This window comes from Athene noctua, chromosome 1 (assembly GCF_965140245.1).
Source record: "Athene noctua chromosome 1, bAthNoc1.hap1.1, whole genome shotgun sequence".
Lineage (NCBI taxonomy): Eukaryota > Metazoa > Chordata > Aves > Strigiformes > Strigidae > Athene > Athene noctua.
In genome coordinates this window covers 27,332,416-27,346,284 of record NC_134037.1, presented here as the reverse complement: position 1 = coordinate 27,346,284, position 13,869 = coordinate 27,332,416, and the positions used below count along the sequence as shown (strand labels likewise).

At 34.1% G+C, this 13,869-nt stretch overlaps 1 protein-coding gene across 1 annotated transcript in view; it reads right to left on the bottom strand.

The window, feature by feature from the left end:
* Positions 1 to 13,869, bottom strand: part of MCPH1 (microcephalin 1) — a 132,419-nt gene that overhangs the window by 79,626 nt on the left and 38,924 nt on the right. The window contains 4 exon segments of the mRNA XM_074895734.1: positions 1,933 to 2,010; positions 9,107 to 9,263; positions 10,339 to 10,347; positions 12,329 to 12,357. Of these exon segments, the coding sequence (XP_074751835.1) occupies positions 1,933 to 2,010; positions 9,107 to 9,263; positions 10,339 to 10,347; positions 12,329 to 12,357 (273 nt within the window).

The window sequence follows — 13,869 nt, the reverse complement described above, 5'->3', positions numbered from 1 at the left end:
TAAATATTGCATGGCTAGCGCTGATTTGCTGGAAAAAATTCTTTATAAATCTTAAGGCTTTTTGATGACTATTCTGGGAAAGTGATCGAAGATATTAATGTAGACACTGAATGGATCAATTTTTTAAGAAGACTTTAATTTTTTTGGAAAACGGAGTAGTTTATCAACACGCATGTAAAATTTTAGAGCGAATATGTTTTTAAATGACATTTTATCTAAATGAGATTGCATGGCTTAAACTGCAAACATCAAAGTGAAGTGAGAGGAGGACATTTCAGAAGGAATGCAATAATAGGGAAAAGAAAGCTGCAAAAACTGCTTTGGACTTGGTACAAACAATTAAAACATAACAGCAAGATAACCCCTTCTTTTAATTCCTTCCTGTAATCAAATAAACAGTATATAAAACTAGAATGCACTTCCATTTTCTCGAAATACTTAGGAAGCAGAAAAGAAATAAGAAAAGAACAGCAATATAAACACCATTCATGCTCAAATAATAATAGTTATCTTTAAAAATATCTGTTAGAGTAATAAACCAGAATGACTCAGGAAAGGAATGATTGCAAAGGTGATGGAAACATCACCTTGGACACTGACTGTGTTCCTCTGCAAGAGAAGCACACTGCAAACAGCAGCGATTCCGGATCTCGGCACAACCATAACCTCCCTCAAGTTTATCTTTTCACCATCTTTCAACCCTCCATATTTCTGCTTTAGGAATAAAAACTGTAAACAGAACCTCAAAAACAGCCCCAGCAGGAATCACTTCCAAAGAGTGCTATGTATGTCGTACTGATACCATACTTGGTTATTAAACAAGGTAGCCTGAGAAGAAACAGAAAACTCAAAAGAGCTTAATGTGAAGTACTGTGTTCTTTTTTTCATACAAATAGAGAAAAGGGGGGGGGGGGGGGGGGGAAAGAACATTATTCTTACTTATCTTTCACATTAAACCATTTTTAAGGTATTTGCTGTATTAAAATAAAAATCTGCTTTCTCCTTTTAGAAAAAATACTACATTATAACGGATGATTAATTTCTTTGGGCTTATTTCAGAATAACTGTTACCATTTCCCTACACTTTAAGAACATACAATTTATAATGATGAAATAGTCTTCATCTTGAACATGTAAATTTACATAAATTATAGATTTAGAAGGAATCTTAAAAATAAATTCTTAACAGTTAATAAAATTATAGTAAAGTTCAAACCCCATTAAATGTTGCTTGAGAAACAAGTAGCAGATGATAATATATTCACCTAGATGCTATAATATAAGAGAAATTGTGAAACCTTTTTTGGCAAAACTATTAGTGTGATTGACTAGTAACCTGCTAGAATTCTTGTAAAACGAAAATAAAATTACTGTTTAATCAATTACAACAGATGGAGTGCAGATAAACTTGGGTCTGTACAGACACACTATGACCCGACATACACACTTTTGCAGTAGTTCACAATTCAGTATTTGAGAATGATAATTAAAAGCAGGAAAAATACTTCATTTTACCTACTTATTAGTTTTAGAAGTGCACAGTAATTTTCCATTGCCAAAGAAATTTCTGGACTGAAAATATTGAATCTATGACCTGAATACTTTTGTTATGAAATAATATGCCTCTCCAGTTTATTGACAAGCACAGATAAAATAAAATATACCATAAATAAATTAAAAGACTTTTATACTTCAATAAGAAGCTAGTTTACATCCAGCTGTTAAGTGGTGAAACAATTTTTTGTATTTTTTATGCACACTTAAGTCTTTGCACACATTTCAAAAAGTAGTGGACAAAGGAGAAAAGAACCCCGTGCTTTAAAAAAAAATTTTTCTAGTAGGACTTCTTGTTCACAAAACCTATTTAGAGGGCCAATCATTTTCCAGATAAACAAAGCAAAGTTCACAAGCTTAAAGAGCCATTAAACTTACAGGAGCTGCAGGGAAGCTGAATGAAAGCTCATATGGTTCCTCTGAGATCCAATGGCCCAGTTCCAAAGACCACAGCACCTAAAATAAATTAAGCGGCAAGTAGAACTCGTAATTTCTAAAATAGCAAATTCTTTGAATGTGTAATTACAAGTAACTGCAGTTGCAATACTTAGTTTGATATTTCATTTACCCAGACCGAATGATTCACTGGAAAAGCAAGCAATCAGAAACACACAAATTTTAAAACCGAAAGAAGCCATTAAAATACCAAAGTCATATTTCTATGCATAGCTACATTAAATTTTGAAATTTTGTGAGGATATTAGATAAGTCAGCTTTTTGCATCATGATGCATACTATATCGGTTCCATTGTCTCACTTCAGTTAATCACTGAACTTCATGAGGTTCCTGTTTGCCCATTTCTCCAGCCTGTCAAGGTCCCTCTGAATGGGAACATCCCTCTGGTGTATCAAACACTCCTCAGAGTTTTGTAACATCGATAAAATTGCTGAGGGTACACTCGTCCCCATCATCCAGATCATAAATGAAGATGTTAAACAATATTGGACTGACCGGGATTATGCAACTATTGTATATAATCCACGTTACCTATATAAATCAGCCCACAAAGAAAAGCTCAATTTCATTCTCTACGGTATCCTCCTCTGTCAATGTCACATTCTAGAGAACTAAAGAGTGCAGAGTACTGACTGTCTGGAAAATAATGATCATTTGTGCTCAATTGAGCTCTGAAACGCTGGATCAATATGATCCTTGGAGACTAGCAATCCTAACAGTACTTTCAGACCTCTGTTCCCATCAGGGCCATCACAAAATAGTTAACATTAAAAAAACTACTTGAAATGTTTATATTTTCAATTTCTGAATTACACTTTTTTTTTTTTTAAAAAGAAAAACTCTCCCATTTTTCCTGGGTTGATTTTTCTAAACCATTCTTAAAAATAATTTATCATTATAAATTGCAGCTAGTAGACTATAATAATAAAAGCCTCACAAAGACTGTTCAGAGATTATCCCTTTCTTTATGGGAAAATGGAAAAAGACTGAAGTTCCTACCATGGCTCTGCCCTTGAGTTGTATAAAGGACATTTTCCTACTAATTTCTAGACAGTCTAAATTCTGAAGCCTACTCTGATGGAAGAGTTTATTTTCTCATTGGCTTCATCAATGTGACCTGAGCCATAAAACTTCTCATATAGGCAAAAGACCAATAATTTCTTTGCCATGTTTGTCCACTGTTACACAATTCACCAACTTTCCTCTTTTACAGATATTTGAGCTTTGCAACATCCTTCCTGTAGTAGCAGTTGCCATTTGGCACACTTAAATCTGAGTCGAAAAAAAACACTGTTACCCACTAGTGACAGACAGCACAATTCATACGTGCAACCTTAAAAACCACAGCAACCCCCTCAATACACTGCTGCTACAGCAGCAGCTAGTATTAAGGGAACAAGACATGTACCTATACCTCCAAAATGGGATATATGGAATTTATTAGAAAGTAAATCCCTGTGTTTAGGATAATTCTACCTCTGGCAGTCACAGTTTCCCTAAACAGTTCTCTAGGCATTTCAAATAGGTGAAGTCTGTTTCTTACTGTTAGCACAGCCATGCACCATTAAACTGCTGCCATTATTCACCTTAAAACAAGCTGAATTTCATCAGTGCATGAAATTATTCTCATGTTTGATTCACAATTAACTGAAATATTCTGTATTTTTTTTATTGTTTGGGAAGATGCCATACAAATCCATGTATCGTTAGTTTTAATTTAAATTATAAAACTTTACCTCATAAAATTTGGGAAGCAGTGCTATGAGATGTTCCCCTTAGACAAAAATTGGCATAATAGATACCAAGCATGATGAAGTTACATTACAGCTCACTAAACAAGATTCAAAGCTGAACACACTGATTATAAACTAGTAATGTAAATCTTATTAAATGACCTAACTGTATATAGGAAAGTAACTTTCTGTAAAGGGCTCTTTTGCCCCACATCTGTTGCTACAAAAATCAAATTGCAAATTGAATTTAGAAAGCAATTTTGATATCAAAACCAAGTTCTATAGTCTTTAGTCCAAAGTAGTTTATGCTTGATGACTTTCGGGGGAACCAGCAACCTCCAATATGAACTGCTACAAAAGCTGATGGTTTGTGTGATGTGGCAAGTGATATTTTTCTTGTGAGGGGAGGCGTCCAATTTTGCAGGCTATTGGAAGTGAACAGTGATTTTTTGTTGATAATGAAAAACAGCACATCTTCAAACCTATTGTTGAACTTTATTACAAAAATCCAAAGAATATTATGTTTACTTTCAGAAAAGGCACAACCAAATATTTGAAAATGCAACAGCTGTACAGAAAGAGAAAATAATTTTATAGTCATTATATCATGCCAAACCTAAAAATAAGACTTAAGCACATTAATAAATCAATGACCTTTAAAAAATATTCAAAACCTTAAAAGTATTGCTGTATTTAGCCAAGAAAAGTATAGTAACTGCTTAAAAACATAAAGATTGCAATTTAGGAATTTAAGTTATAAATTTTAAGGTAGTACATGTATATATTTTTTACAATTTACAATAAGAATATTGAGATCTGTTAGCTTTATACTTATAGCTGTATATATTTACTGCAAATAATAGAAACTTGTTAATCCAAGTCATTTATCTCTTAATCACAGTATAAATCAACTTTAACTGAACCAAGAAAATTGTAACTCCTAATACAATTCCTGGAGACGTGCTGCATGAAAATAATTTCTTTGTAAATAATCTTGAGCAGGAACAGATGTACCATCCTGTATGTGTACATCATGTCTTTACAGGACCAAAATGATGTTTGTACCACAAGTAACTGGCAAACAACCCAAACAGATTAAAACACAAACCCAAAAGATTAATTATGATTAAGTAATCCCATTTCATTTTCCATGCCAATTTTACAGTAACAACTTCTATTAATCCTTGCAGTATTTACAGAATTTTGTTTAGAAATGAATTTTGTTTATCTTAACAAAAGATGGATTAATGCTTGTCTATCATGGTTCTGGAATTGAGTACAAAGACATCATATCTACATTCCTAGATAAAAAGAAAATTAGATACAGAGTTCATGAACAGGTCCTGCAGTAAATAATTAGGTCACCACTCACTAAAACATTCAGTTTTCATGAACACAAAGGCAAGAGCTCTCCATTCTAAGTCACTGAAAGTTTGCTTCTGACTGGCAGAGACAAATTTCAACCAGTATCATAGCAACACTGAAAAAATGCTTGAAATTAATGTAGGACAAAATCAAGTTATGATTTGCAATATTATTCTTGAGTAAGCTAATTTTTCTTGTTAAGTTTGTAATATCTTCATATTCAACAATTTCTTAGAATGTGGAAAAGGACTAAGAAAAGCTGAAATACATAACTGTTTATATAGAGAACAAAGAGTATCTAGAACTTTTCAAATGTGCAGTTACAGGAGATTGAGCTTGAAATCTAATGATAAAGTAGTACAGTATGGATCAAGCATGAATGCTGGATATAGGAGTATCAGAAGTTAGGAAAATACAGCTGATAACACCGAGATACTAAGAATATATCAGATTCTAGTAGAATGCCATCTTGCTGGTCATGAAGGACTCAAGAAAGTAAGAAACAGGGATGGAAGAGGAGAGTGGAAAAAGCCTAGCTTTTATGTGGACTTACAACCTTAAAGAATGTTTTGCTTGGCCTTAGACTCTAGAATTAAGCTGATCAACCTTCTGTTACTTTGTCCTCAAGTATGGACCATTTTATCTAATTCAGTAGCAGGCAACCTGTATGGCACTGAGCTCCAACAAGTGTCCTCTAGGTTATGCAGCTATAAGGTAAGCCCCTTGGTGCAAAGTTTTCCTTTGCATATTCATATCAGCTATGTGCACACTATACAGGAAAATTTACATCAAACATTAAGTTCTCAAGGGTCTGAAAACACACTGTTTGACTAGTCATTATTTAAGGCCCCTTACCTGCCAGCACACTGAATGATAATAGGGTATTTGTACTTGAATAACTCATCTTGAAATAGGTAAATGGAGTGCTATGAAGATTAAATGTCTAATGGTAAAGCTGATATTTCTCTAACATTCATCTTTAAAAGATCATTTTAAGTTTTTCTCAGAAGAAGAAATTATCTCTCCATGTTACAAGTCAAGAGGCAGAGGTAAATAATATTTCAGCTCCTTAAAACATTGAGAAACATTTTCCAAAAGACAACCATCACAGTATAAAATACCTTGTTTAAAAGGTACTATTGATTTCTCCTGACCTATTTTAATTGAAGCATTTTGTCCATGAAAGTACTTATACTTGGACTGACTACAGGATAGAAAGGCATTTAAAGGATTCAGTATTGTAGCATTAATAAGAGGAAAAGGTTATTTTGGTTAAATGAAATTCTCCTGATTAATTTTCTACAGAATTCCTCATGATTGTTAAGTAAAGCTTCAGCTTTCTTTTCTCCAGTTAAAGTATTCAGTTAATGAATTTGGGTAAAAAGATGGCATAATTATGCCAGTGACACAATTAGAAGTAAGACAATAATGCTCTAACATGATAAAATGCATAGATTTAATCAGATTAAGAAATATTTTTAAAAAAAAAAAGTTCAAGGCAGTATTTTCTTTCAGTGAAATAAATTACTTAATTACTTGTAGGATTAAACATTTATGGACAAAGTTGTACCCAGCCTCAGTGAAAGATTTAAGCACAGTTCTAAAAAAATTTAAAGTAGCAATATTCACAGATAAGCAGATACTCTAAGATTGAACAAATGTGATTTGGAGAACTGAATTCTGAAGTTTTTCTCTAATTCCTTCTCATGCAGCGCTCACAGTAACTTTAAAACTTTTGTCTAAATAGCAGTTCAGTAAAATGAGTGAAGACAGCTTCAGCACTTCATCCAATAATATTTACAGGAACAAAATAATCCTTGGAACAATTCCATTTAACATATTGGTATTATATGAGGGATATAGATGATCCTGTGATGAGTCTAAATGGTAGAATGTAAAACAGCAGAAGAAAATTTGGCATTGCTACTAGTAAATACTGATCTATGAAAAGCATGTGTTGATGTTTTCAGCATGTGTTGGTTCACAGAAGTGCAATGCATAAAATAGGTAATGAAAAATTCCAGGACAGCAATTGCCAGAATACTGATTATCCAAATACTGTTGTATACTACGTACAAAGATAGGAAAGTATTTTACTGCATTTTTGTAGTACTTATCTACACCTTTAGTAGTTATTTGCAGCTTTTTCTCAAGGAAATACAGCTTTCATGTTGGACCACCCTGTTATCAGAAAGTAACATAGCAAATATGTTGTTACTTGTTTAAAACTCCATACTAAGCTAAAGGGACAGATGTTTCAATATATATTATTCATAGACGCACAGAATCATGTAATAGCTGAGGCTGGAATGGACCTGTGGAGATTGTCTTGTTCAAACCTCTTGCTCAGATGTGTTCCTCTTCATACATCCAAGGATGCTACCGGCCTTTTTTTCCACAAAGGCACATTATTGGATTGTTAAGGTGACCAGAGATGCAAACTCCCTTATTCCAATCACCAAGAACTTCTGAAAACCTCAAAGTATGCCATAACAGCTTCTTCAGATAGCTGCATGTATATCATGTAGGACAAGTTTCACATTGGTAAGTCCCAGACGTCTTGAAAACAAAAAGGCACGGGAGTTTATTTTCTTTTCAGCCCAACAGCTAGATTTTAAAGTATCTACAAGGAAAAGGAAACTAAGGAATTTAAAGTTATTCTGCAAACATTTTCTGTATAAGATGAAGAGCTATTTCCATATAAATTCCAACAGCTATGTTTTATAGCTCTGGAAACATAAGGAAAGTTAAGAACCTGTCATCTGCAATGTCAGATTGAATGGTTAATCTTTATTACAGCAGTGAGCAATTGAGGTGGTTTAACTCTGGGCTGACAGGTAAGGTCCCCACCTAGCCACTGTTCAGTCCCCACCTCAGCGAGATGGCGAAGAGAATTGGATGGGCAAAAGCAAGAAAACAACCACCTTGTGGGTTAAGATGAAGACAATAAGTGAAGGGGAAAAATGTTTAAAAAACTCCAAGTGATGTAGAAGTAATCATTCCCACCAGCAGAACAATGCTCAGCCAGTCTACAAGAAATGGCTGCTTTGGGAAAAACTCTTACCCAGTTTTATATCTGAGAGTGATGTCATATGGTGTGAAAAAATTTCTTTGATCAGCTGGGGTCAGCTGTCTTGGCTCCTTGTGTATCCCCAGCCTACTCACTGGCAGGGCAGCGTGAGAAAGAGTACACCTTGACGCTGTGTAAGCACTGCTCAGCAACAACTGAAACGCTGGTGTGTTACCAGTGCTGTTTTGGTCACCAGTCTAAAACACAGCACCATACAGCCTGCAATGAAGAAAATTAACTCCATACCACATAGACCCAGCACAGCAAGTCATGATTATCTTGTCTTTATGGTAACAGTCTGGTAACTGTACATGGTAGTCTACAAGAAATTTTGAGGACATATAGTGGTTATTTGATCTGTATGCCTGGCAACCATTTCTGTAAATTACAAAGTCTCCAAACTACTTAACTACAAATAGCTTTCCTTAATTTGTTTCCTATTTTACAGTTTTTCCACTATGCAGCAAAACATCTAATAATTCCCCTTCGTATTTACCAATGCTGAACACAATACATGTTTCAGAACACAACAGAAATTTATTAAATCAAGACATAAAGAATTCAAACTGAATAACGTGACTTAGCTAATTTTGAGCAGAAATGGTTTGTTTATCCTTTAATCTGTCCAAAAATAATGCATGTGACATGAATTTCTCATCCATGAGATAAGACTTCAGGCATTTCTAAAATACAAACTGTGGTACAATACAGGAATACCTAGGTTAGATGAAGTAGACTGTAAGTCATGATAACAGAGCTTTACAGAGACAAACTTCCTCTAATTGAACTAACTCTAGGTAAGCCTGAATATCTGAACATTGCATCATAGTAAATAGCATGGACACAAACACGGTTATATGGTTGATATTTCAGCTATACAAAATAAGTTTAATTTATTTTTTAGCAAAATTAAAAAATAGTTCTTACCCACTCATAAGAAACAATTCAACACCCATGAGCAATTCCCAGCACAACATTCAAGGTACGACGAGTACCTGTAACTACATGACTTGTTGTTTCACATATATCATCTGAGAAAAAGTCTCCAAGTTTATTCACCACCTGAATTACTGTATTTTGCTTCCTTAAAAGAAAAGGAAAAAACCCCATACAATGTTGAATGGATATGCAGAATTATAAAAGCATATACACACAACACAAACTCACCTTATTTCTTTCCTCATTAATAATTTATTACCCTTTTCTCACTGAGCCTCTACCCATTTGCTAGCAGTAAATTCATTAGCCTTCTCACTGAGTCCAAACACAGCTTTTTCTGTAATCACACAACCATATCTACTTGCACATCAAAGCTCTTTTCTCCCCCACATCTATCTTGTCTGTTTAAATAGAAGCTTTTGAGTCAGGAATTAGCTAACGTTGTTTGTGTATAATGCCTATTACAACAGAGCCTCATTCTTGGTTGCCTTTGTAGTACTATCAAAAACGTATTACCAGAAAATGTAAACATTTAGACACAGAACTCTTGAAAGATTTTTACTAGAAGCATCAGATTTTCAGCATCTGAATAAAATACTGTGTCTAAATTTAGATAAATTTAGATAAAAGTCCTAAAGTTCTGGCTTGCTCCCTATACATCTGAGCCAATGTTTCAGGTAAAAATTCACTTATCCTTAAATACAATTATAATTAAATATACGAAATTTAATATAAAATCCAGAATGGCCTCCTATAACTGGAAATCTAATTTGAGCTCTCTACACAGCTACGCTGAAGCACATAAATATACCATCATAAAAACAGTGAGATCTTGGTATCAGTAGAGAAAAGCTGCTGCATGAGAACAATTTGCTGTTCTTATTAACAATTGTTTTTACAAATAATTATCATAAATGATCATTAATGATCTTTAAATTAAAGCCCAGTTCCAGTGTCCTCCCTGCTCCCTCTGGCTGACTTTAAAATGCCCATGGCATGCTACACAAGATAAAACAATTAAAGACAACCTTGAACACGGTCACACCTATCACAGGGGTGATCCTCTCAGTTAAAACATTTAAGTTAATCACTGACATAATGCGAGCACACTCAGAACATCTCCAGAAGCCTCTGGGGTTACCTCATTCTCACTACATTTCACTCCAAAGAATATAACTCAGTTAAAACTTCCAAAACACCCCAGCTAAAACAAACACTACTTGGAGGAACTCTAACAAAATTGCAAAAACTTTTTCACAGAGAACGCAGCAATCTATTTTTAAAGAAGTTTCAAACAAATACATGAATAGTTAAAACAGTGTAGCAAATTAACTTTACAATTAACAGGTGGTATTGTATGCAGAGACATTTAAAAAAAAAAAAAAAAAAATCAAACCACCGACCCTCACTCCAGTGTGAATTCTGGCCTTGGCTACAAGGCTTTGAATGTTACTAGAATATTTACTATTCCCTTTTGATTTTATGAGTTTTACCATGACATAGCCTACAAGTGAATGTTTTTGCAACACTGCAACCCATAGGGCATGGCCCTGCCTAGCCTGTATGCTCAGGGGATGCACTTCCATGCTCTATCTGAACCTTGTCTTAGTTCTTTCTTGTGTCTACACAAAATTCCTTACAATGAGAGGAAAAAGTCCTGTTGTACAAGAATTGACTCTAAGATATCTTGTAAATTACAGTGAAAACTCACCAGTTTATACTTCAGTCAGATGCAAAAACCAACAGATCCAAGTTTACAACAAAATTTCACTGATTCACAAAACCAGGTATCTGCTGGCTGTTAATCAGTAAGTAGCATTTAAGATAACTTCAAAACCCAATGCTATGAAACAACTGAACTCACGATCTTTAGAATTTAAATTCTAATGAACCGCTTCTAAGGCTGTAGCTAGTCGGTAGTAAAATTGGCTTTTGGCCATTGGGTTGTACTTTGGAGGACTATTTTATGTTCTTTAGTTCTTTCAGATGCAGAACCTTTACCTTCACCCATTTGCAGATTGTTAAAGGCATATAAATGTAGAGAGCCAAAAGCACAATCTTGATGTAGAAGTTCTGAAGAGCAATTATTATCACCAGATATTTTTGTTTAATTAAATATTAATTGGCTAGTGGGAAAAATCAACATACAAGCAACATAAAAGAAATAATGTATTAATATCCTCTTTCAACAAAAGAACTTTTTCCCAGCTCTACCAGGATTTGATGTCTTTTAGGCAGATCATAGCCTCTGTTTTCCACTACTTCTATCTGCACTGTAGCTATTATCTTTACCTCCCCCACAGTGATCCTGTATTTCATGACTTGCAAAGTGCATTTTATAGTGTTACTAACATCCAGTCATATTAAAGACAAGAAAAGTACTAATTCCTTTTTATGTTTCGGACATATATTAGTATACTTGTTAATAGCTATTGACAGCCATTCACAAAGAACTTCTAGGATAGACACTAAGTGCTGTTTCTGAGTACTTTTATCTATGTAACTGTCAAGATTTAATTACTTCAAACCTGAAACAAATTTGTGGGTAGTAGAAATATCCTGAGTTTTCAAAAACAATTAAAAAAACCTGTAAGCAAGTGTAGTATAAAATATGAAACTGTGTTTTTGTTGGATGTTCTTTATGCTGTAAGACTTTTAAGAGAATGATAAGAGCATGCCAGAAAATTATTAACTCTTCCCCAAAACACGCAGTGGCAGCTGCTTCTAATGTTTTGAAACTAAGTGGCTAAAAAGCCTACAACTGATATTTCTTCAGCAACTATTTATGACAGAAAACATTTTGAACTGATGTGTCAGATTATGACTTTTAAAATAGAAATAATTAAAATGTATGGGGAAAAAAGCTAAGCCTTGGGCTGAAAGTCTGAACCATTTACTACATAAAATTCCTTTTTACACTTCCTTCAGAAAAATTCAAAACTTGCTTAAGATTTTAGTTTCATTGATCTGAAGACCTGTTGAGCTCACCTATGGCACTACTTCAGTTTGCACCACAGCAACACAAACATACACACACACTATAGATAGCAATGACACATACACGTATGTACGTGTTTCTAGCTACAATAAAGAATGAAGTGTTTTACCATACAGCTGAAAGACAAATTTAATTTTGTATAGGCATAAGAAGATTATCAGCTTTCAAGTTTAAACAGTGTGCTGACTAAATAGTCAAAACATTTAATAGACATACTTGTCATAACCAGTGTCCTTGTTGGCTAGAGATGTGAAAGAGACAACAAAATATCAAAAATCTGAAGAGTTTTCCCCTTTGAAAAAAACCTTAAATTAGAAACTGTTCTATTAAAAGGACTGAACTACTTCATAATTACAGTACCACCTGGGGAAGAGGCTGTACTAATTAACACATATACTAGAAATATTAAACTTTGAGTACAAGGAAGAAAGGAAAACCCTTCATCACATCTGGTATCAAAGCATCCAATATAGCAGAAAACAGGAACATAAATTTTCATTAGTAAAAATAAAAAGTAAATGACTTCCAGTCTGGGATGTCACAGAAAAAAGGATAGTATTTGTGTTCTGCCTTTTCCTTTTGATCAGGTGGAAAGGAAAAGGCAGCTTACCTTCAACAAAGAAAACCTGTAATTTAAAATTATTCCAGCTTCTTCCAAAAGAAAGGCAGAAACTGGCTGAGTGATGCATAAACAAGAGTATATTTATTGTAAAGTATAAATTTAATAATTTTATTTTGATAGTGTAGCCTTTTGTTTGTTTTTGTCTTTTTTTGGGGCATAACTTCAGTACTTTAAGTCCAGGTTTTTAAGTAAACATTCTTTTCTTGCAAATAAAAGTTGTTCGAGTAATATAACACACAAGGTATGCTCAAAGAGTGCAGCAATCCTTAAACCAGCAATTCTAAGATACCTTAAAAAGCACCCCTACCTTCCCCTGCAAAATCCCCCTATAGCTTATGTGCAAAGTAGGAGTGTTTGCCCCATGAAGACTTTAAATAACCCTTTTAAGAATTAGTATTATAGAAGTCAGAAGAGGAAGAAGTATCCTTTGTTCATCAGCAATGACCATGAAAGCTTCCAGCATACACAAAAGATAGCACAGGACATGAATTTTAGCAGTATCAGAGAAATACAGAAGTGAACATAATGGTCATCAAAAATACATGTGATGAGGTTTTGAAAACCTTAGCTAGAATTACTTGTAGCTACATAGACATGCACAAGTACATACACATAAGCATTTTAATTTTGTAGAAAAAGTAGATCACCTGACTTTTATACAATTATTTTAAACAATTCTTCCTAATTTTCAAAATCAATATATGAATTTAAAACTATTTCTCTAGATAACTACTGCTCCATAAGAAATAATAATTCCCATTTCTTGCCTCTGCCACTCCCCCCCCCCCCCCCCCCCCCCGATATTACCACAACCACAAGCGGTAAGCTCCCAAAGTCTCTGCTAAAATTAATTTTCCTTTTAGTAATGTACTGAGCTGAGACCACAAAAATATTTTGAATTGGATTACAGCTGGTAGCACAGGCCAAAAAAGACTTGAGGACAACTCATTTTACCCAGTAATGAATCACAGAACAGAAGAGATATACTCTGATGTAACTCCATCTGTCCTATTTTATCAGTACAGAGCTGTTCTCCCTTAAGTGTTCAAGCAATTTGTCACATTTAAGAATGGAGTTTCTTGGAATTATCTCTGTAGACTACAGACTAGACTAATAGTGTGCACCATGACT